Source organism: Mugil cephalus, chromosome 1 (assembly GCF_022458985.1).
Source record: "Mugil cephalus isolate CIBA_MC_2020 chromosome 1, CIBA_Mcephalus_1.1, whole genome shotgun sequence".
Lineage (NCBI taxonomy): Eukaryota > Metazoa > Chordata > Actinopteri > Mugiliformes > Mugilidae > Mugil > Mugil cephalus.
The window spans coordinates 32,616,909-32,639,800 of record NC_061770.1 but is presented as its reverse complement, the minus strand read 5'-3'; the positions used below and the strand labels follow the sequence as shown (position 1 = coordinate 32,639,800).

The 22,892-nt window shown below is 40.4% G+C and overlaps 1 protein-coding gene across 1 annotated transcript in view; it reads right to left on the bottom strand.

The window, feature by feature from the left end:
• The window catches only part of LOC125006400 (FH2 domain-containing protein 1-like), a 35,536-nt gene extending 14,018 nt beyond the window's left edge, over positions 1–21,518 (bottom strand). The window contains exons 1-8 of the mRNA XM_047582412.1: positions 21,286–21,518; positions 9,166–9,665; positions 8,421–8,582; positions 8,246–8,307; positions 4,357–4,459; positions 4,188–4,273; positions 2,588–2,688; positions 616–686 (exon numbers count right to left, since the gene is read on the bottom strand). Coding sequence (XP_047438368.1) covers positions 616–686; positions 2,588–2,688; positions 4,188–4,273; positions 4,357–4,459; positions 8,246–8,307; positions 8,421–8,582; positions 9,166–9,483 — 903 coding nt within the window. The 5' untranslated portion in view covers positions 9,484–9,665; positions 21,286–21,518. The remainder of the gene's footprint in view (positions 1–615; positions 687–2,587; positions 2,689–4,187; positions 4,274–4,356; positions 4,460–8,245; positions 8,308–8,420; positions 8,583–9,165; positions 9,666–21,285) is intronic.
• Between the last annotated feature and the right edge of the window lie 1,374 nt (positions 21,519–22,892).

Below are 22,892 nucleotides of genomic sequence, written 5' to 3'. Positions count from 1 at the left end.
ATGTGAAACATGTAATCAAAGATGGCCGACTTCATAGCTAATTGGAGTGCAGCTTCGGCGACAAGCCCCACCCCCTCTATGTGGGTCAAAGGCAAAGACGTATCCTGAATCAATTTAGGGTTCCTAAGAGAGTTTGCTCTGCAGTTTTCTCCTCTCTAAAGTTGCCACAATTAACTTTTTTTCTTCACATTAAAGATAATAAAATGTAATTTCCTTTGAAGTTCATTATGTGGAAATAAATTAAGCAATAAAAGGCTTCTTAAAAAGGAATTCCAGGTACCTAAAACTATCCCATTTAAGGTTAAGTAGCTTGAAAATCACAAAATTCACACAGGCAAAATTGACTCTGTCATAATATAATTTCAAAAGAACAGGTGAGAATTTGTTAACCTTTTTTTGACACACAATTTAATCAAAGATGGCCGACTTCAACGCCAGCTTGATCGTATCTTAGGCAATAAGTCAAAGGGTATATGCGACGTATCGTGAAGTACTTTTTATCATGTTGATTTTTCTGATAAGTTGCTTTAGGGGGTCCTAAGGGAGTTTGCTCTGCAGCTTTCTCCTTTCTCTTCTTAGTCTAATTATTCTTAAAGGTTGTGTTTATTCACTCACAGCGTTGAGGATGTTTCCAGCCTGCAGCACTAGGTGGAGAACTGCATGGAGCTCCTCACAACACATTAACTCTGGAGCGGAGAGAGAGAGATCATTAGCTTAAGAAAAATAATCTGAAAACATCAACATCTACAGCAAACAAACAAACAAAAAAAATATCGTCTGAAAAGAGAGAAACAAAAAGAGGAAGGATGACAACAAAAAATTAAGTTGGTCATAAAAACCTCCACGGAGCTTAAAGTGCCAAAATCCCCACAGTGTGTTGTGTTACTGCCGGCAGCGTTAGCATGTGGAGGGTTAGTTATCAAGTTCACACACACACTGCTAAAAATATTCAAGGTGTTAGTTTATATTGAGTGGAGTGTGTGAAGGGAGGAGGGCAGTGATTTACTGCAGGTTGTATGTTGACGTCTGAATCATCTGCACCAAAGATGGAGACAAAACAAACAACCAATTCTGGTTATTTTTCATATTCACAAATCTGCTTTCCACTGTACATTTTATCAGCTTAAAGAGTCACTTCTTCTTCATCCCTTGGGTTGTGAACAGGAGTTTAACGGATGAATCGTTCTTCCTTTAATTTAACGTGGATTACAGCAAGTTTCCACCATGAATCTTATATGTATGTATAATGTAATGTAATTTCCTTTGAAGTTCATTCTATGGAAAGAAAACAAGCAATAAAAGGCTTCTTAAACACAGGCACCTAAAACCATTCCATTTAAGGTAAGTAGCGTACTTTCTTTCTTTTTTTGGCATAAAATGTAATCAAAGATGGCCGACTTCACGGCTAGCTTGACTGTAGCTTAGACAAGAAGCCCCGCCCCCTCCACGTGAGCCAAAAGGCATATGCGACATATTGTGAAGCACTTTTTATCACATAATTTTTCTGATAAGTTAGCTTTTGTGGTTTTGTTTAGAACATAATGTTCTTCCTTAACCACATAATTTATCGTTGTATGTTACTCAAGATCCTGCAGTCGCCCAGCAGGTTAGAACCCAGAAAGTAAATGCTGTGATGCTAACCACAGCTAAACGTTGCCACCACCAACTAAGAGCTCATGGGAATCTACCTGTTTTGGTTTTAGAGGTCTTTACGTGCAGCAATGACCACATGCTATTTATTAGCATTGCCTGTTAGCATCTGTGCTTCAGTTTCATGTGAGATTTTTGCTAAAAATCAACAAATGAGGACACAACGATGACCACAAACCAATGACCCAAATACTCGGTTACATGGAGCTTTATTACAGATTATTTAAATTATAAGTGTACTGGTTGTATTACTGCCCTCTGCAGAGTAAAAATATCAACAATGACATCTGTATTTCCTCACTTTTGATATGATGTATTTGATTTGACTCAAATACATCACATTTTACAAACTACTGACAAAGTCTATGGCAAGGGTGTCAAACTAATTTTAACTTGGGGGCCATAATCAGCCCAATTTGACCTCAAGTGGGCCAGACCAGTAACACAATGGCATAATAATGTACATAATGACAACTCCAGATCTTTTTTTCCCATTTGTTTTAGTGCAAAGATGAACAATAAACTATCCTTCAATAAAATAAAATTGCCGTTTAGTCCTGGTGCTATTCCTCAGTCTTGCGTTCTGTCCACTTCTCTGAGTAAAAGAGTGGACACATTTGAGAGAGCAGTTATTTTCATTGAAAAATTGCAGTCTTCTATTTTCGCACTTTGCAATTTCATGCTGCGGTCCGGATTAGACCCTCTGGTGCGCCGCCTTTGGCCCATAAGCTGCATGTTTGACACCTGTGGTCTATGGAATCTTGGATTTTTTGCACTGTACCATCATCACTGTTAATAAATCAATATTAAAATGGCCATGGTGAGTATTTGTGGCAGCAAGATAGTGACCGTGAGACTGGGTTGCGTCTGGTCTTTTATGGGATTTGTTGATAAGTGTTGTTAATTGTTAAAAATACATGGATGAATCGATTAATACCTTTGGTGGCGCAGCGGAGGATCTTAATGTCTCGCTTCATGGCCTCGTACACTACAGGAAACTCCTCCTTCAGCAGCATGGACTCGATGCGGATTGGGTAACTACAGAGAGAGAATAATATACTACTTTTATGTGAGGAACAAGCTGGTAGACATGAACCCTGGCCATCGAGACGCTACCGTTAGTTGTATTGCAGTTAGTTTCAACCAGGGGCCAATGTTTTTTCAGCATGAACCTGGTCTCTGTGTATAGGTAAGACTTCAGACAATGAATTTCATTTCATACACACATGCAACCACAATACATAATAGCCTACATACACAATAATAGCACATGTAGTAAAAGATTCAGCCTTCTCCGGTTGAATAAACGGTGAACGGCCTACAAACACCCCGTGGATGAGAGCGGTGCGGCCGGTCAGAATCATCCCACCGCGTACACATCTATAGCAGCGCTTCTACATCACGTACGCCTAGCATGCAGCTAGCATGTAGATAGCGTGCAGCTAGCGCAAAGGCAAAGGCTCATGTGAATCTCACCAGACAGAGCAGTTAACATTTTTTAATTTCACTATTTTATTTCTCTCTCTTTAATAAGGCTATTGAGTGAGATTGATATTTGTTGTGAAAAATGTATGATTACAATAAGAAGCATTTACAAGCACCAGACCCAAAATTCAAGCATTTTTCAAACCTTAAAAACATGACACTAAAATTCAAGCATTTTCAAGGATTTCAAGCACCCGTACAAACTCTGTAGAATTCATAAAAATATTGCTATTTCATCTGTATTCTGTTAGGTAAGTCACCGTGTGGTGGATAGTTGGTAAAGACTCATGTTCATTAGTTGCATTTCATGTCAGTTGTTTTGGATATGATGAGATGTTGAGACATTATAAGAAATTCTGACACATCGAATGTGATATCTGACGTTTTTTTGTCATCTTGTATGTAGGGGTTAATAATTCCATTCACTTGTGTTCCCAAATTGGAGGTAGGATCCCTTTTAAGGATCATATACATAATAAATGTGAAGAGATAAGACAGCACTAATTATTTTATATTTTAGGAGGCAACAAAAACAGGAATTCGATTTTTATATAATAGTAAATTGCAGTTTATACTTGACCTGAAGTACTAATTAAATTAAAACATGTAGGATGATTTTTTGTTTCCTTCCTGCTGCTGTTAGACTCCACAACAGACACTCTTAATATGTTCAGTAGTATTACACCATGAGGTTTTACTAGTTACACCTGGTCCAATTCAAACCCCTGTACACTTCATTGTACTTGTATCTTTTTATTCTATTTTATTTGACTATTTACCTTTTATACCATGTACTCTTTACTCTTGATATTTTCTATGCTTCCATTGTGGGACTAACAAAGGCTTTCTTCATCTTAATCTTAATTTTGGGACAAATTGTGTCTTTGCGACACCACAAACATATGAAACCTTGACTCGGTATGACCTATATTTCATTATACGTGTTATACGTATCCTGTGGAATAAGCAGTGATGTACTTGGTGAACATGTACCTCAGGAATGTGCTGAACAACAGAGTAAATGTACCTTCTACCACTGAGTGAGTGTTTACCTGGGTAGCTGAATCAGCAGGTGCATGAAGGAATCGGCCAGTGGGAGCTTCGAGACGTCGCCTCGGTACGCCGTCAGTTTCTTCACCTTCACATGAAGCAGGTACACAGTCACATTGAGTCTTTTTTATCTCTGTTCACAGTTTGTGCGTCAGTGAGTGAATGTGTCACCTCCTCTGTCTCCGGCAGCAGCTTCAACAGCTCCCGGAGGAGCTCCGCCCCAAACTGCTCACTGTTGCCACGGCGAATGTCATCCGCTATCGTCTGATTGGACCTGGAGGAGGAAGGTTTTACTTTTAATTAACGGCGACAAATTACTTGGCAAAAATGTGCGAAAGTCACACTAGAATTAGCATAAAATGTCACGTTTTTTTTTTGACACTTGAAAAGTTATTCTCGGATTCCTACTTCATGTTTCTGCTTTTCGTCACTAGTGTAAAGATATTCATGGGAGATGAAGTTGTCAAAGATCTGAAAGCTAAAACAAATACAGCAACCGAAACAGTAACAGAGCAACAGACAACAGCATGATGATGATGTTCACATATTTGGTTCTTCAGGAGCCAGTCCTTCAGGTGGAGCCTGAGTGTATTGTAAGAGGTGAAGTTTCTTATTCCATAGTTTAGAAGCTCTTGCAGAAAAGACCAACCAACTGTTGATTGGTAGGGATGGGCATGGTTCATGTTTTATCTGATTCCTGGGCCAAACCAGTACATTGAAACACTTCCCGGTGCTTAAAGAATGAAACCATACAAACTTAGTTCAAAAAAATGTTTAAGATAAGAGATAAGATGTTACAATCACTTGTGCCATGATATGAGGTAAAACAGATTTAGAAGCCCGGTCCAACTGAAAAACCATCCAGCAGGCTAGCAGTCAGCTACCAGCTAGCAACCAGCAAGGTAACTAGCTAACTAGCCTAGCCAACGGCAGCAGGTACAAAGTGATAGGACATGCAACTACACTTCAACTAACACTTCCCCCTCTGCCAAGATCGGAAGAAAAACACTAACAGACACCAGCTAACTAGCCTAGCCAACAGCGGCAATGAAGAAGTGGTGGGACATGCAACTACATATAAATACAACTAAGAATAAGAAATAAATGAACCAATATAAAATAAAATTCATAATGATCCATCCATGCAGGTGAAAAGTGTGTAGCGTCGACACAGCAATAGAGCACCCAAATCTGAGTTGTTTTTTCGGTCTGGTTACTAGCATTAGCATCACCATTATGGTACCAAGTATCAGTAACCATCCTTATTGACTGGTACTAACCAATGTCAATTTTGGCATCAAATTTGAGGATAAAGCTTTCAACTTGCTCCCTGATATATCCTCTCCACGCACAGGAGCCACGATAACCAGATATTCAGTGTTACTGCTCTCACCTGTTAGTGGTCATAATGCTGTGGCTGATCGCTACGGTCGTCTGTATCACTTGTGTTGTCTCTGTCTCCCTCATGCCTCTATGTCTCTGTGTGTGTTTGGTAAGCAGCCCAGTCTGAACATGTTGATGTGGTCATTACAACATAAACACATTCAGGACACTCGGCTGCCCATGGACACCGATTTGGGTCCCGTCCCTGCCCGAACACTGACCTCTGACAGGAATGTGAAATGTAAAGTTGAACTTTAAGTGTTTTATTATGTGTTAATTATTTTTATCTCTTGTAGTTGTGTTCCATGTCTCTATAATTAAAGTTTTCCTCTTTGCAGTAATTTCATGTCTGTGTCATCATTTTGTGAATCTTTGTGGACGTGTGTGTCTTTGTAGCCATGGTGTACTTCATTGTCCTCATTTTGTGGCTGTTTCTTGTCATTTTGTGAATCTCTGTGGTCACGTGTGTCTTTGTAGCCAATGCGTGGCCCTTTGTGATCATTTTGTGTCCGTTTTGGTTGGCTACAAAGAAGCACAACCTGGCTTCTTTGTAGCCACGGTGAGACTCTTTGTCCTCATTGTTATTATCTCTTTTGCGGTCATTTTATGTCCCTGAAGCAGCGGGCAGACAATTTGTCGCCATTTTCTGCCCATTCGTTGTAAATGTGTGTGGAATTGTATTTCTAGCCATGGTGGACCTCTTTCTGTGATGTTGTGATGTCCTTCTTTAGGGTCACTTTTTGTGTTTTTCTCACAGTGTTGTGTCCCTTCTCATTGCCGTCAGTTGGCATCTCATGCAGTGACATTTTGTTTTGGTGAAGCCTTTCGATCTACGTCAGTCCATGGACTACGTCCACCCATTCATCTGATCCAACATAAACGTGGATCAGCCACATGTCATTAGCGTCTCCATCTGCATCGCTGCATGACACGCCGTCATCCCCACATCTGTTTACCCATAACACCTAAAGATGAGGGTGAGGAAACACGTCAGACCAACACCCCCTCTGACAGACTATTACCCAGGGTCACTGAGTGTGTTCGTCTGGAGTCCTATTCCTAAACGGCACTCAGTTTGGCAGCAGGACAAATTTACTTGAATCTGCAGGACAGGTACCTGGCCATGAGCAAGTGTTAACAAATCTCCTCTGGGATTCAAACCTGTGACCATTACGCTTGTGTGTCAAAATTAGCAGTTTGATGTCGAAATAATGTCTTCCTGTCTCATATCAACGGTATTAATCCATGAAATAACCACCAAAATGACTGGCTATATATGTTTTATTTATAAAAAAGTTAAGGAAATATGTCAGACCTTTACATAACCCGGATCATGAAGGTATAATACTTCCATGCAAAAGTGTTTGAACTCCAATGGGGCCCCTGAGACAAGCTGTCAACACCTTGTTGTCTTTCTTCTGTGGCTCTTTTAAAACCAAGTTGCATCCATTTGGTAGCTGTGCATGTTTTTGCGTCTCTTTTAGTCATACTGCATCATGTTGTAGCAAAGGATTTGCCCTTTTTTGTTTCTCTTTGAGGACATTTTGTGCCTCTTTGCAGCGATGTTAATGTTAATAATCTCATGACTTCTACTAACGCTTATCCTCACTAGGGTCGTGGAGGTTGCTGGAGCCTGTCCCAGATGTCATCGGGCGAGAAGCGGGGTACACCCTGGATAGGTCTCCAGTCTATCTAAGACACAGAGACAGACAACCATTCGAGAGGCATGGTATTTAGAATTCAGAATTACCAACCAACCAAACCAGCATGTCCTTGGAAGGTGGGAAGAAACCAGAGCACCCTGAGAACCCTGAGAAAACCTATGCAAGCACAGGGAGAAAACGCAAACTCCAGCTAGATCAGACCTTCTCGCTGGGAGGCATCAGTGCTAACCACAGAGCCACTGCCGCCCATTTTATTTATACTGCATGTTTTATTAAAAAATCTGAAAGTGCTTCAAAGAAAAATAAGAATACACAACGAAAACACTAAGAACTACGAAACAGCTTCTACAAAACATGAGTCCGGTGACTGTGGAAAGGCCTGTTTGAAAAGGAAAGACTTAAGACCTTGAGGACTCCTCAGATGTTCAGGGAGGTCCAAAAAAAGCAAAAATCCCAGTCTCCCATGGTTCATAGTTTGGTTCAGGGAGGAAGGAAGAGGCCGGTGCTGTCGAGACAATGTTTGAGGGGTGAGGAGGTCTTCGAGGTATTGTGGTGCGTTGCCATGGATTCAGAGGTGGGTGATGATTTTATACAGGATTCTGGAGGTTACTGAGCCAGTTGTGTCTCCTTTAGTCGTGTTGCATCTTGCCTTTTTGTTGCAATTTTATCTCTTCATGTCCATTTTGTGTCTCCTTGAGGTCATATTGTGCCACTTCTCTGCAATTTCATGTCTCTTTGAAACCATGTTGCATCTCTTTGTTGTCACGTTCTGTCTCTTTATTGTAATATCTCAGCTGATCGTATTTGTAAGAGATGTTCATCCCTGAATTGGCTGATGACAAGTAGTAAAATGCATCCTGCATCAAAACCAGGCAGCACAAGAATACGTCCGGGTATTTGTATAGTAATTGGTCAGATGTGTACTTTGAACCATAACAGTACAAACTACTGTTTCACAAGTTCACAGGAGCACAAAAACACACATGAGGAGAGTCTCAGAAACATGGTTTTACCTTTTGAACTGTTTGAGAAAGATTCCAACGTTCATCGCCCGCTTGGAGTCTAGAATGGAGACCTAGTAGAAAGGTACAGAGGGAAAGAGGTGAACAAGGCGTCGTCATCTGAGGTCACTGCTCAGCTATAAACTGTCCACACAACACCTTCAGCAAACAGCAGCCACAAACTCACCTCCCCTTTGGCTTCTCTGAACGAGCTCCTGGCCGAGCCTCCCCTGGTGCCCATAATCTTTGATTCGTCGTTCTGACCAAACAGCTCCTCGATGGTCTGAATGTCGATGTGGAACTGCTTCCGCCCTCGGCCCTGAGTCCACAGGTTGGGCCGTCCCTTCACCTGAAACGCACATTTTACCCTCAAAGTTCCTTCAGGTTTCTGCCGATGCTAGTGACTAACATCAGGAAAGTCAGCTGCATAGGTACGAAACATAGGTACATAGGTATGAAGGTACCTTTACTATGATTCCTAGTTTCCAGCCGTAGGATTGGTGATTGGTCTAAGTTTGCTGGGACCACAGTTTTTAAATCAACCGAACATCATTACAAAAAAACACCAATTTAGGACTACAACAAAATGAATGCTATTCATGAATATTTTGGAGCCTATGCATGATCTTGGTCCCTTTTAAAAGCGAAGACTTTGAAGTTTTTATCACAAAAGTCAGAATTATTCTAAGTGGTATTGTTGTGCTGTTGGGTTGGCATGAATTTTTTTGGTTTGAAAAAATGTGTTGGTTGTGTCGACCGTGGTGATTGAATCCCATACTGATTTTTATCAATGAAATCAGAATAAAACGACACATTACATCAAACACAACCCGTGTACAGAGATACGGTTGGTTCATAAAGCTACTGCTGTTCCATATATGACCCAGCAGAAAATTAAATGTTTAATAAAAAAAACAAAGCTGCAGCTTTACCTGATCCTCTGAAATCGTTTTCCAGTTGAAACTCCTGACCCTCTTCTTTTTCCTCAGGCCTACTCCAGGGTCTTCTAGCCCTGGAAGCATGGGAGGCGGTGGAGGAGGAGGAGGAGGAAGAAGAGGTGGAGGAGGGGGAGGAGGGGGAGGCAAAGGAGGGTCAGGAGAACTGGTTTGGTCGCCTTCGTGGTCAGATAACCTCGAAGGAGAGCGAGGAGGAGAAGGAGGAGACATAGGCATGGCGAAGCCTACAGCTCCATCTTGGAAAGAGAAACGTTCGGTCTCGCTGGCCGGGGAAACGCTGCCCGTCACATGCATCACTGCTGATGATTGGACGCCAGCTGAGAGGGAAGGAGGCAGGTTTTACTGCGGGGTGATGGGTCACCGATGGGCTGATGGGCGACCATGGCGAGGGCCAAAGTGACGATGATGAAGACGGGTCATAGCCTTTGGAGTTTCGCAGGCTGTTGAGAGGTCAAAAGACACCAACAAGCAGAGACCTGGAGAGAAATTATTTGTTTATTGTTTTGTTGCTTTGGTAAGTTGGTGGACAACAGGGCCATGTTTTGTGATGATATTTGTTCTTTTTAAGCTCTGTTTTTCGTCTCTCTAGCTATGGCACTGGGCATGTGTAGACTTATTAATACTGATTTGGGCAGCTAGTCTAGGCATGCTAGTGACTAGCCTCACATTGCTAGTTGCTCGTCTTAGGATGTAAGTGACTAACTCTGGGTATATTGTGACCAGTGAGAAGATTAGGAAAGCTAGCAGTAAGACATGGGATGCTACACTAGCCATGGATGCTACTGATCTTTCCAGTAAAGTTAAACCTAGGGATACCAGAGGCTTGCCAAGGATTACCAGTTGCTAGCCTAAAACTGTACTTGATTAGTTTGGCTATACCATCTATGACTAGTCTAGGGAGGCTATTGACTTGCCAAGAAAACTTAGCTGTAAACGTAGGCATTCCAGTGAGATGTCTAGGAATGCTAGTTGTTAGCTTTAATATGTAGTACAGTATAGGTATAATGGTTAGTTGCTATCCTTAGGGAGAAAAGTTTGTTACAAAGCTCGGGAAGTCACAAGGCTTGGGATGCTAGTGACGAACATAGGAGAGTTAGTTGCTAGCATAGGTATGGACGTAATTTGCCAAAGATCGCACGATGCTGGGCCATAGGATGTAGATGAGTGGTCCAAGTATGCTCGGGATGCCACTGACAAGCTTATGAAAGCAAGCCATTAGCCTATGGATGCTAGTAACTTATGTAAGAATGCTAGTTGCTAGCAATAGCATGTAATACCGTATATGTATGATGGTGACCAGAATAGGGATGCTAGCAACCAGCTTAGGAGAGTTAGCTACTAGCCTCAGGAAGCCAGTGACTTTCCTAGAAACATTAGCTGCAAACCAAGGGAAGTGAGTTTCTTCAAGAAACTCTACAAGTCCAGTTGTCTTTTTTAAAACGCCTTTTGGATTACCATGGCCTGGATGACTGAGAACCTTCACAGACACGTTGTTTTTCTTGGATTTTCTAGTTGCCAGCCTTCGAATCTAGGTGACAAACCAAGGGATGCTATCAACTTGTCAAGAAAATTTAGTTGCACACCTAGGCATACTTGTGGCTAATTTAGGATTGATAGTTGTGTGATGGTTAGTTGCTATAATTAGGGACTTGACAAGAAACTTTTGCTACAAAACTAGGGAAGTGACAAGTCTCAGGATGCTAGTGACTAGCATAGAAAAGTTAGTTACTAGCATAGGTATGGAAGTAATTTGCCTAACAACGCTAGTCACTGGCTTTAGGATACGATAGATACAAGAGTTATCCAGGGTCCAGATATGCTTTGGTTTATTTTCACCATGGATGAAAATTGGTTGGTTGGAAATATTTCTCCTTGAGATGGTCTGTGCCCACATATACAAACATTCATACATGCATGTAGGATAAATGTGTGTGAGGGTGTTACATAACTTAATCTCACATCTCTGAGCGCTCGATTTCTTCCATCAAATGTTCATCTAAATCGCTCTAACAACCAGGCTTCCCCAGAGTGTGTTTGTGTGCAGTAGTCTTGTAGTCCACCCTGACCCGATTACTACTTATTCTGTCATTATTTTAGTTTGAATAACATTGCAGATAAACTGAATTTAAAATAAACTGCTTTTTTACACTGCCTTGCTTGTGCGCAAATATAAGTAACTAGTCAGAGGAAGGTTAAAAATGATCTCAAATGCGAGTGGTGAAAATTTCGGCACACATGTCCATATCCATTACCACATCAGTAAAATTTAGAGTTTAAACTGCTTCTTCCTTCCATTTTCAGTTTGAATTTGATTTAATTCATTCATGAATCACATCAATAGTAAAAATCTAAATTCTTCGAATCTCGATTACAAAGTCTCAACAAATACAAACAGAAAACAGCCATGAAGATGTAAAATGGTCACAAGAAAAGACAAAACTATCACAAATATACACAAAATAGACAGGAAAAGACACAAAGAAACACAACACAGGCACAGAGAAACACAAAAAGACACAAAATAACCACAAACAACCACAAAAACACAAAATGATCACAAAGAATTGCAAAACAATCACGAAAAGACACAAAACAGCAACAAAGAACAAAAATAAACAAGGAAAAAAACAAAACAGACACGAAAGCATAAACTGAACTAAATGCAAAACAACAATTTCTTGGAAATTTCATGGAAGACCCACGGTGCAAGAACAGACCGTGGCCACACTACTGACCCGGTTCACACGAAGCATTCTGATTGGACAATGGGGTCGAGTTTGAACTGCAGTCAGAGAAAAAGCTACAACTGATGCTATTAAAACAAGCACTCAACCCATGGATGGATCAGGAACCAGTTTACTACAGAAACAATCAAAACTATGACAACAAAACAGACACAAAGACAATATGACCGCAAAGATGTAACTTTTGGAAGACACAAAAAAAATCATAAATTTAACATAAGAGCAACCAAGATGTAGAACATCTACAGAAACAGAAAAGAAAACACAAAAGACACAAAACAACCATAAAAAGACACAAAACAGACACAAAACCATACAGGCACAAAAAGACACAATATAACCACGAAACGATACAAAACGGACACAACAATACACAAAACAAGCACAACATGACACAAAACAAGCATGAAAAGACACAAAACAATTATAAAAGGACACAAATCCATAAAAAGATACAAGATAGCACAAAGACACAACATAGTCACTAAAAGATACATAGCATGCACAAAACAAAACACAAAACAGGCACTAAAAGACACAAAATAGGCACTAAGACACAAAACTGGCACAAAAAGACACAAACAACCACGAAACGATACAAAACAGGCACATTAAGACACAAAATAGGTGCTATGACACAAAAAGACACAAAATAGGCGCTAAAAGACACAAAACAACCATGAAACGATACAAAATGGGCACAAAAAGACATAAAACAAGCATGAAAAGACACAAAACAAGAGAGCACAAAGACAATTTTTAACAACAAACAGATCTGCACAAAAGGCCACACCCGACAAATCCCTGAAAGCATCCTCACTTTTCTTTCAATGTCCAAAACGTTTGTGCAGCTCATCTCACGTAGAATCACAGATGTGACTCTAGTGAACAAACTCATTCTGCAGGGAACATGAAAAATGCTTTTGTGACTTTGATCTGGAACAAGTGGCTTCAGATTCAGATGAATGTTGGGAAATCTGCTGTGACACTGCAGTGCATTCACTGAGACGAGGCAACGCTGGAGTCCAACCAACCAACCACTGCAGACCGACGACCCAGATATGATCCCTCTATACGTCCCTCTCTTGCCTTTGCTCCACATTCCTTCAGAGTCGGCTCTGACCTCAAAACTAACAGAGGGAGAGAGGCAGCTCTGACAAATCACAACGAGTAACTGACAGCGACATGAAAAACCCTCCTCCTGTTTTGTCCTCCTGTCAGAGTGGCAGCTGACGGGTAACTTCACACACACAACATGCAGCTCTTTAAAGAGCAACTCACAAGACAAAAATCACCAAAAAAAGCCAAAAAAATACACACAACTATCACGAAAAGACACACAAAAAACACAATATAAGCTCTTAAAGCTGCAAAACAGCCAAGAAAAGACAGCTACAAAAAAAGAGACTATTATGAAAAGACACAAACTGCCACAAAAAGCCACAAACATCCACTAAAAGTCACAAACCTACCATGAAAAGACACAAAACATCATAAAGAAACACAAAATGACCACAAAGAAACACAAAATAACCACAAAGAAACACAAAATGGTCCCAAAAGTTCACAAAAAAAGCCAAAAGACTATCATGAAAAGCTGTAAACACACCCAAGAAGACAAAAAACTGTCACAAAAAGACACAAACCTATCATACAAAGACTCAAACTAGCACAAAAAGTCGCAAATTGCTACAAAAAGACAAACTTATCATGATGAGATGCAATATCATCATAAGGAAACACAAAATGACCACAAAGAAACACAAAATCATCACAGAAGGCCACAAAAAAGCCACAAAAAGACACAAACATATCATGGAATGCCACAAAACCATCACACATAAGACAAATCATAAGGAAACACAAAAGGCCACAAAAAGCCACAAAACTATTACAAAAAGACAGAAACAAGCCCAAAAAGGCACAAATTGTTAAAAAACTACCATGGAAAGACACAAAGGCACAAAAAGGACACAAATGACAAGCTGATCTTGGAAAGACACAATACCATCAAAAAGGACTAAAGGACCACAAAGTAACAGAAAATGGTTACAAAAGTGCACAAAAAGCCACAAAATTATCCTGAAAGTACAGAAACAAGATCAAAATACACAAAAAAGTTACATGAAGACACAAACTTATCACAGAAGGCCACAACACCATCATAAAGAAACACAAAAGGCCCACAAAGAAACAGAACATTGTCACAGAAGGCCACAAAACTATCCTCAAAAGACAGAAACAAGCCCAAAAACACACAAAGAGTCACAAGAAGACACAAACCTATCATGGAATGCCACAAAACCATCATAAGGAAACACAAAATGACCACAAAGAATCACAATATCACAACAGAAGGCCACAAAAGACACAAAACTATCCCGAAAAGACAGAAACAAGCCCAAAAAGACACAAAACTGTTACAAAAAGACACAAACCTACATTGGAAAGACACTAACAGGCACAAAAAGGACACAAATGACAAGCTGATCATGGAAAGGCACAATACCATCATAAAAAAACACAGAAGGCCACAAAGAAACAGAAAATTGTCACAAAACTGTCCTGAAAAGACAGAAACAAGCCCAAAACACACAAAACTGTCACAAAAAGACATAAAATGTAATTAAAAGACATAACATTCCACAAAAATACAGCAAAGAATGATTGAATTGACCCGATGGAGCATAATGAGTTCCCACCAGAGAGACTCCACCACTGAACCACTCTGAGGTCCATCTCAAACCATCTCCGTGGTCGAGTTTTACCTTCAAGGCCTGATTCCAGATTCACTCTGAACTCTTCTGACGTGAACAATGATCTGAATTTAAACCCTGCGAAGCTCTAATCTGAGCTGCTCTAATTAACTTCTCTTATTCGAAGACACGTTCAAAGTTTTTAAACTTTTTAAACACAGCAGCAACATGGTTGTGAGTGAAAGTGTACAATAAAACACAGGAGTCACTGCAAACCTGTTTGAGAAATAATGCACTGGCAAATATTTACACTCTAAATTCACTTGACCTCTCCCGAGTCACATGAGACGCCACGCACAGCAAAACACAGCGACACAAACCTTTAACTGAACAAACAACATGACCTCAACGCACACATACACACAGCGCTGATGGTGACTAATGCTCGGACGACAACCGTGACTCACATTGATCTATTAATACACAACGGATGAAAAAAGACACAAAGATCCTCTGGAAGTGACGACAGCTTTCTGCATGACAACGCAACTTAAAACGTGGATGCAGCTTGTGGATGCTACAACTCATTTCAATGTGCAACACACATCAAACGGTTTCAACACACATTCTCATTCAATGCTATTTTTGTTGTTCATCAAAATGTCGCAATGAAATACAAAACAGTCATGAAAAGACACAAAATAGACACAAAAAGAGACAAAATGGGCACAAAGAAATTTAAAAAGGCACAAAAAGAGATAAAACAAGTACAAAAATAGATAAAACAGCCACAAAAAGACACAAAACAAGTACAAAAGGAGACAAAACAGGCACAAAAAGACACAGAACAGGCACAAAAGAAAACACAACAATTAAAAAAGACACAAAACAGGCACAAAAAGACACAACAATTAAAAAAAAGACACAAAATCAAGTACAAAAAGAGAAAAAACGGCCACAAAAAGACACAGGCACAAAGGACACAAAATAGTCCCAAAGAAACGCAAAATAGAATAAGAATACACAAAACAGGCACAAAAATAAAGAAAAATGGGCGCAACACAACAAAAAATAGTCCCAAAGTAATGCACAATGCAAAACGGAAACAAAATTGTCCAAAGTAAATCCAAAAAAAGTCATTAAAATCCATGACAAGACACAAAACAGGCACGGAAAAGAGACAACAAAGACACAAGAAGACACAATTCAGGCACATAGTTACATAAAGGAAATGCAAATCAGCCACCAAACAGTTTCTGAGAGACTGGTCGTGAGTTGAGGTTTTAATAGAAGCATTTGTGTGTGTTGCCCATCAGAAAACAACATAACAACCTGACAATCACCTGCACTGTTCACTGGGCTAAAGGAGGCGCTGTAGTTACTAAAGGTTACCTTCACAACGTTGTGTAACAGGCCCGGTGACTGGTTTCCCTGCCTGGTGCCCCTATAGAGGAAATATCAATGTTCTCACAGACTCTATCAAGTGTTAGAGCTCAACACAGACCTGATCACTTTGAAGCTCTTCCTGATTTACTTTGACCCTGGGGCCTAAGGGCTAACAGTGCTATAATATATTATAACAATAATAATTTAGACTTAAATATTCCCACTTGTCTGTTACTCATCATTCAACCGTTCAAAACCATATCACCTCGACTGTTCGCTGGACAAACTCTTCAGACTACGTCACCTTTAGCAGAGACAAACTATCCTGTCAAAACGAATCAACAGCTGCTGATTTTTTTTTTTTTTCCCCCCGAGGGCCATGACGGCTCTGGCACAAATCAAAGTGGAAGCTCAGCTCGGTGAACTGCCACCTGCAGATGACTCATCAGTGGACAGGTGTGTCTCGGACACAGTGCAGTCGGACCATGAGGGACTTTTGTGTGAAGGGACGTCAGCGAAACTCAGTTTAACTGGGTGAAAGAGGACGACGTTCCCTGAGTAACATGCAACACATCGCACATTCCGCCACAAACTTGTTTCCATTTTATTTTTCTTCAATAGTCAAGATAAAAAAGGCTTTTAGAGGCGCTGAGCTGACCTCAGCAGACAACAACGTCCATGTCCAAAAAACTCCAACAAAAACTTAACTTTCTGCACAAATCTCTTAAACCACTTCAGCACTTTACAAAACTACCAAAATTCAAGCATTTAATCCTTTAAATGCCGGATTGATTACTTGAAGTCACTGTAGTTTTTTAAGGAAAAGAAAAGCTTGTAAAATTTGCTGTTTTCCATAAAACTAATGTTGATGTTTTCAGATCAGTCTTGGTTATTATCTAAAAGATTATGTAACATATTGACTTGATTGCATTATTAGTTTTTGTGCAGCATCAGATTTAAATTTACTACCCTCTTGTGACCTTAGCGGAAAAAAATGTCAAAAATGTCCAAAAACTGATCTCTTAAACTTTACAAAACTACCAAAAGGAAAAAATTGCCCAAATGGACAAAAATATCTCTCTTGTGATAACCTACCTTTAAGCATCTTTAACTTGAGTTTCTGATAATTAACTGTATAAATAAAATCCTATATTTACTTGTTGTACAGATTATTGTAATAACTTGTATTTTTCTACGTGATTTAACATGTTATTTAAAACAAAAGTTTCTGGGATGTTAAAGAGCCTGGGATTCATTCACGTACATACTTTTTTCAACCTGATCATTCAGAGACTCCTGTGTACTGTTTATTTTACGATAAATAAAATAGAATGAAACAGAAGGAAATGTTGGGTTGACTGACGTGAGGCAAACGCGCGCATAAAGAATGGATTTTGTTCCAAGATCAAGTGCTTTCGTGGTTATTAGGAGATGAGCTCATCAAAGGTTTACACCACACCTCCACGCTGCATTGATCCGTCCTGACTGAGGTGGTTCCACGAGGCCTTTTTACTGTAGCCAAATAGATACACAAAGCACGTATTTAGAGGAACCTACGGCAAGTTAATAACATGACGTCACCTCTACAGCTTGTTGTTACAGCGAGGCCTGGCTAGCGACCTGACGGCATCGTGGTGAAGCCAAATGAGAGGAAACTGCTCCAGACAGCAGCTTTGAAGTCTTATTTTTTCCAGCCTGTTTCTTGTGATTTCTGTGGGTTTACAGTTTACAAGCTGCCTGGTTGTTGCTCAGCAGTCTGACAGATTAGCCCCCACACTTTCTCCAGCAGTGACAGATTTGCTAGCGCCTTGGTGTGAGGATTACAGCAGCAGCAGCCGGTCAGAAGACAGAACGCATGAGGTAGAGGATGCACCATTATCAAGAAAAAACACTAATGAATATATACATTTAATGAAACAACCTATAAATAACCCATAAATATCAAGAAAACCATCAAGTGTGGCTATAAATGTTCACTGCTGGGCCAAAAAAAAAAAAGAAGTCGCTGCCAAAAAAATCGCCTCTAACATTTGGTTGGACCAACATTAGCTTTGGTTACATTTGTTTCAATAAGAAGCTTCTGAAATGTCACCAGATTTATTTCCATCCAGTGTCCAGTGTTAATTTTACACCAAGATCTTCACATCCCAAAGATTCTCAACGGGGTTCCGGTCTGGACTCCCTGACATAAACCCTGACATCGTCATCTTAGAATACGTCTAAGCAGCTGCATCAACCCCAGATCATAGCAGGCTGGTACAGCAGGTAGTAGGACGCCCCCGTCACTCTGGACCAGGGTCAGTCTGGACTCATCAGACCACATGACCTTCTTCCATGTCTCCAGAGTCCAGTCTTTGTGCTGCTCCCTAGTAGCACAAAGACGTTAAAGACCCCCGATCTAGATACACAGTAAGAAATAAATAAACTCAGATAAACCAATAATATCACCCATAGAAAATATCAATAAACCACCAGTGGTCCGAAACAACCTAGCTAAAGACAAACAAACAAACAAAAAAAAAAAACAAAAACAAAATAAAAATCCAGTTAACATAAAAATAGCCAATAAATATCCAAAAACCCAATGGAAATTACCAATAAATGAATGAATGAATGAATGATTGAATAGTCCAATCCATAATCTGCCTAGAAACAACCAATGAACACATAATAAATCAAATTATTAAAGAAATTACCAAAACATGTCCAATAACACCAGTCAACAATCTTCCTAGAAACAACCAATAGACGTCCAGTAGTTCAGTCAACAATCTCAACAGAAATGATCTATATGTGATAACGTAATAACTTGCAACTGGAGTTTTATGGCAACACACCGTGCACATCTACCATCCTGTCACATCTGGCATACCAACAGGTGAATAAAACATAGCTAAAGCTAATCTGCCTAGAAACAATCAATCGACGTTGAATGGTGGAACCAACAGTCAACCTACAAATCACCAGAAAATATCTAATAACCCAATGAACAATCCTGTCACAGGTTAAGTTAATCCAACATACCAACAGATGAATAAAACTAGTTTTACTTTAGTTAGCTCTTTGATGCTAGAGCTAGCTAAGACAGCCTGGAATTTACATGTAATTCTTGTTTAGTGCAATATTTATGCATAAATATCATTTAGTGGCAACTTTCAAGGGCCAAAAACATTTTTATAATCAGCTCGTCATTTTTTTTCCTCTCAAAAAGTTCCATTTCACGGTTGTCAGTGATGCAGGAAGTCATGTCTGGGGAACAGGTGCACCTATGAATATTTTACCCTCTCATTGTGTGCAGTTTTTTGTTTCTTTAAGTATAACTCATGCTGTACAGTTTTATTTTTTACGCTTAAATTACTTTTACGCTTATATAACTTTTGTGTTTTTGTACAAGCATTGTCAAATTCCTCACGTTTGTTTAAGCTGAGGAGGCGCTATTCATTAGAGATTTGAGACGTTTTGTAGCTGAAAATAAAAGTACTTCAGTTTACTACGTATTGTTGTACTACAGTATGTTCTGATGTGTGTTTTTATCGAGTGAAATCTACCAGTCGTTAGTGATGGTGTTACTAATTAAAACGTTTAAGATCTCAAGTTATCAATAAGCTAGAAAGTCTTGTAGAGCGCATCCAAAGACCGATCCAGCTGGAGAGTCGCCCTGGAAACTCCAATAAAGCTCCTGGAGGATGAGAAGGCCTTCGTCTTATTTACCAGACAAACAACAGTAAACAGGAGTGTGGTGGTTGGTGGTGGGTGGGTGGGTGGGGGCGTTGGTTCTGGCTTTAGGTGGAGTTGGGCCAAAGAAAGCGTGACAGCGTTTCACGACTCTCCTGAGCAAATGGTGTCTTCTGTCTCCAACGGAGGGAAGAGCTGGACGTTACGTTTACTGCCCTGTTTTACAGTTTGGGGAGGATCGAGCAAAGAGCATCACTCGTCTCTGGGGTTACCGTGGCAACGGGGACAGAAAGTCACCCCCAACTAAACAACGTCCTGTTTCTCAAATGTCAGCCAGGGGTACCGTCACCAGGTCGGGTCGGTGGAGGTCGGACGGAGGGCCGCCGGCGAACCTTTAACTTTTAACTCTTTTCAACCTTAACCATCATGGAAATAACACATTTTTCATTTGTCATTCCGAGAAAAACGGACAACAAAAGCGAGTTGGTGGTTTTTAAGTTTGCAGATTTTATCAAAAGGCCTCGTCGACTCAGGGAATCCTAAAGATCAGGCTGCAGGCACTGAACGAATGTGCAGCTGAGCAGCTGAATGTTAAATTAATGGATTTCTGAACGGAGTCTGGTGTAAGGATATTTCCCAGAAACAATGAGCTGCAATAATTCTGCAAAATACATGCATCCGCTGTGGTTTTCAAGTTTGAGGAATTCACCAGGAGGATGTGTTGAGTCTAGAAACGCCTTAAATCCGGGGATACACTTTGTGTTTGTTTGCCACTAAGCAGCGTAAAATTAGATTAATAGAGTTTTTGAATGGAGTCTGGTGGGACAAAGTCTCAGTCTTTGGAGATGCTATTTTCTTGGCAATTGTTTCAGGTTTAATTTATGAAGTAAGATGCAACATGAACATTTGTGACTTTTGACGGCATTTTGTCTTTTTGTTTGTTTGTTTGTTTCCCTGAAAACCTCAAAGCTCACGCAGTATAATTTTAACTTTTTGGGAAGTTTACAGACAGTTAATCACAAAATTTCCTGTTTAATCAATAATGAAAGTTGCCATCAGCTGTAGCCTAGAGCGGAAAAGTACAGAAAAACACCACAAAGGAGGTAGAAGGTATCACAGAAAAGCCAAATATAATATATAAATATCATATTAGACTTAAACATTAAAGTACTGATAGAACCGTGTTAGAAAGTTGGGGAAGCAAACTAGGTAACAGCACAAAACATGACTTTAAGGAATATAACTGGATGTAAACACCACAAACAACCTGCAGGAATTAATACCAATTATAGCACGTAAAGAACAAGTTATCTTTCAGTGTCTCGTGTGCCGAAATTCTTAAGAGATTAGTCAACACCTAATGAAACACTACGGGGAAAATGTGCGAATGTCACAAGGGCTGAGGGTCAGTTTATTTCAAAAAGCAGCAGAAATCTGAACGGAGTCTGGTCGGTGCGAAGTGTCACCGTGTTTAAGAGGCCTGTCAGCGCGCAGAATTCATTTTAATGAAGCGAAGTAGGTCTCAAGGTGGAATTACGAGATAAAAATAATAAATAAGACTGTGGGTTTTTTTTAAAAAAAATATATAAACTCACCGGAGAGAACGCGTCCAGCGGCGCACAAGCTCCTGCGCAGAAGTCCGGTTCAAAATGATCTAATTTTAGGGTAAAGATAGAGAAGGAGATAGAGAGAGATGGGAATCCTGGAGGGTCTGCGCATGCATGCTCGCTCAGGTGGAAGGGGACGCGCTTTGTCTCGCACACGCCCACCTGTGCGCGCCTGTGCCGCTCTGATAAGCTGGAACCAGCCCCTCCCTTGGCAATGAAAGTGGTAGTGGAGAGAAGCTCGGGTCTTTTCTGACAGTCGGATCTTTTGACACGACTCCCAAAGACGAATCGACTCTTTCGGCTCTTTATTTTCAGGAGATCATTAAAATACACGGCCCGCCCAACAATCTGCCTAGAAACAATCAATAGACGTCCAATAACCCAATCAATAATTTCCCTCGGAACAATCAACTACACGTCAAATCAACGGGCAACCTATTCTTCGAAGCTAGCATCCGTGTGTGGGTGGAGTAAAGTTCATCCAACATGGCGACAGCAGGCTCCGCCCACTTTGGGCTTCATTTTTGAGGTTCAGAATCCAATGGGTGACGTCACGGTGGGTTTGTCCATAGTATAAATACACCGTGAGTGACGTGCACCTCCACAGAAATGTAACTACAGGCAAAAAAGCCACAGCGCAGACAAGTGTTTGGGTGGAGTTGTTGCAGAACGAGCCTGACTAACGAGGTACAAGAAGAAACTCCGGTTTAGGCTACCTACGTAGGTTACAGTATCTATGTCCTGCAGTGCCTCAAAAGAGCTTTTAGGGTCCACATATGGTCAGATTGACAAAGAAGCCTCAACCATCTATGAGTGTTATGAAAGATGGAAGACGGTATTAAATATCTGTCTGTCCCTGTATCTACTTTCAACATGGTGATATGACCCCCACATGTGACTGACCACAAAGATGAACGAGCTAAAAGTAACAAAAACTAAACGGCTCTGATACGATAGGAATCGACTCTTCTGATTCAACGCCAAGTGTCGGCTCTTTTACGTATCACACATCACCAGAAAGTGTCAAGCTCCTCTCCACTTTCACAAGTTATAGTTGAAAACACACACTTGGATATAAATAAATAAATCAAAAACAAGACATTAATCCAAAAAAAAAACAAAAAACAAAAACAGGAACAAGTAACAGGTCTGAGCAGTTAACCAACACGTCTCTCATTGTGAGAAGCTCTATTCTGCTACTGAAATGTGTGGAATCAGGTTGGTTGTGTTGGCGTTGCCAGGTGAATAATTGCCTCGCTTTAAAGCAATCGGGACAACAGAACCAGAACCACAAACAGACAAACAAACCGAGTCTTATTCCCAAATCCCCCTCCATTTAGAGGAAGAAACACCTCGCTGCATACTGATCCATGCAGCTGGGGGGGGGGGGGTCCTGGACTAAAGAAGACTAGTTTGACAAGGATGAAATAAAAGACGAATCCAAACTGTATGTTGCCTTCACACATGGACTAAATGGCTTCTTGTTTGGCAACTGTTGCTATCCAGATACCACCGATGCTAACGGTTTAGCAAAGCAGGGTTTTCACATGGGATTTCTGGCCAATTTATTAGGTACGGCAAATGAAATCTTCTCT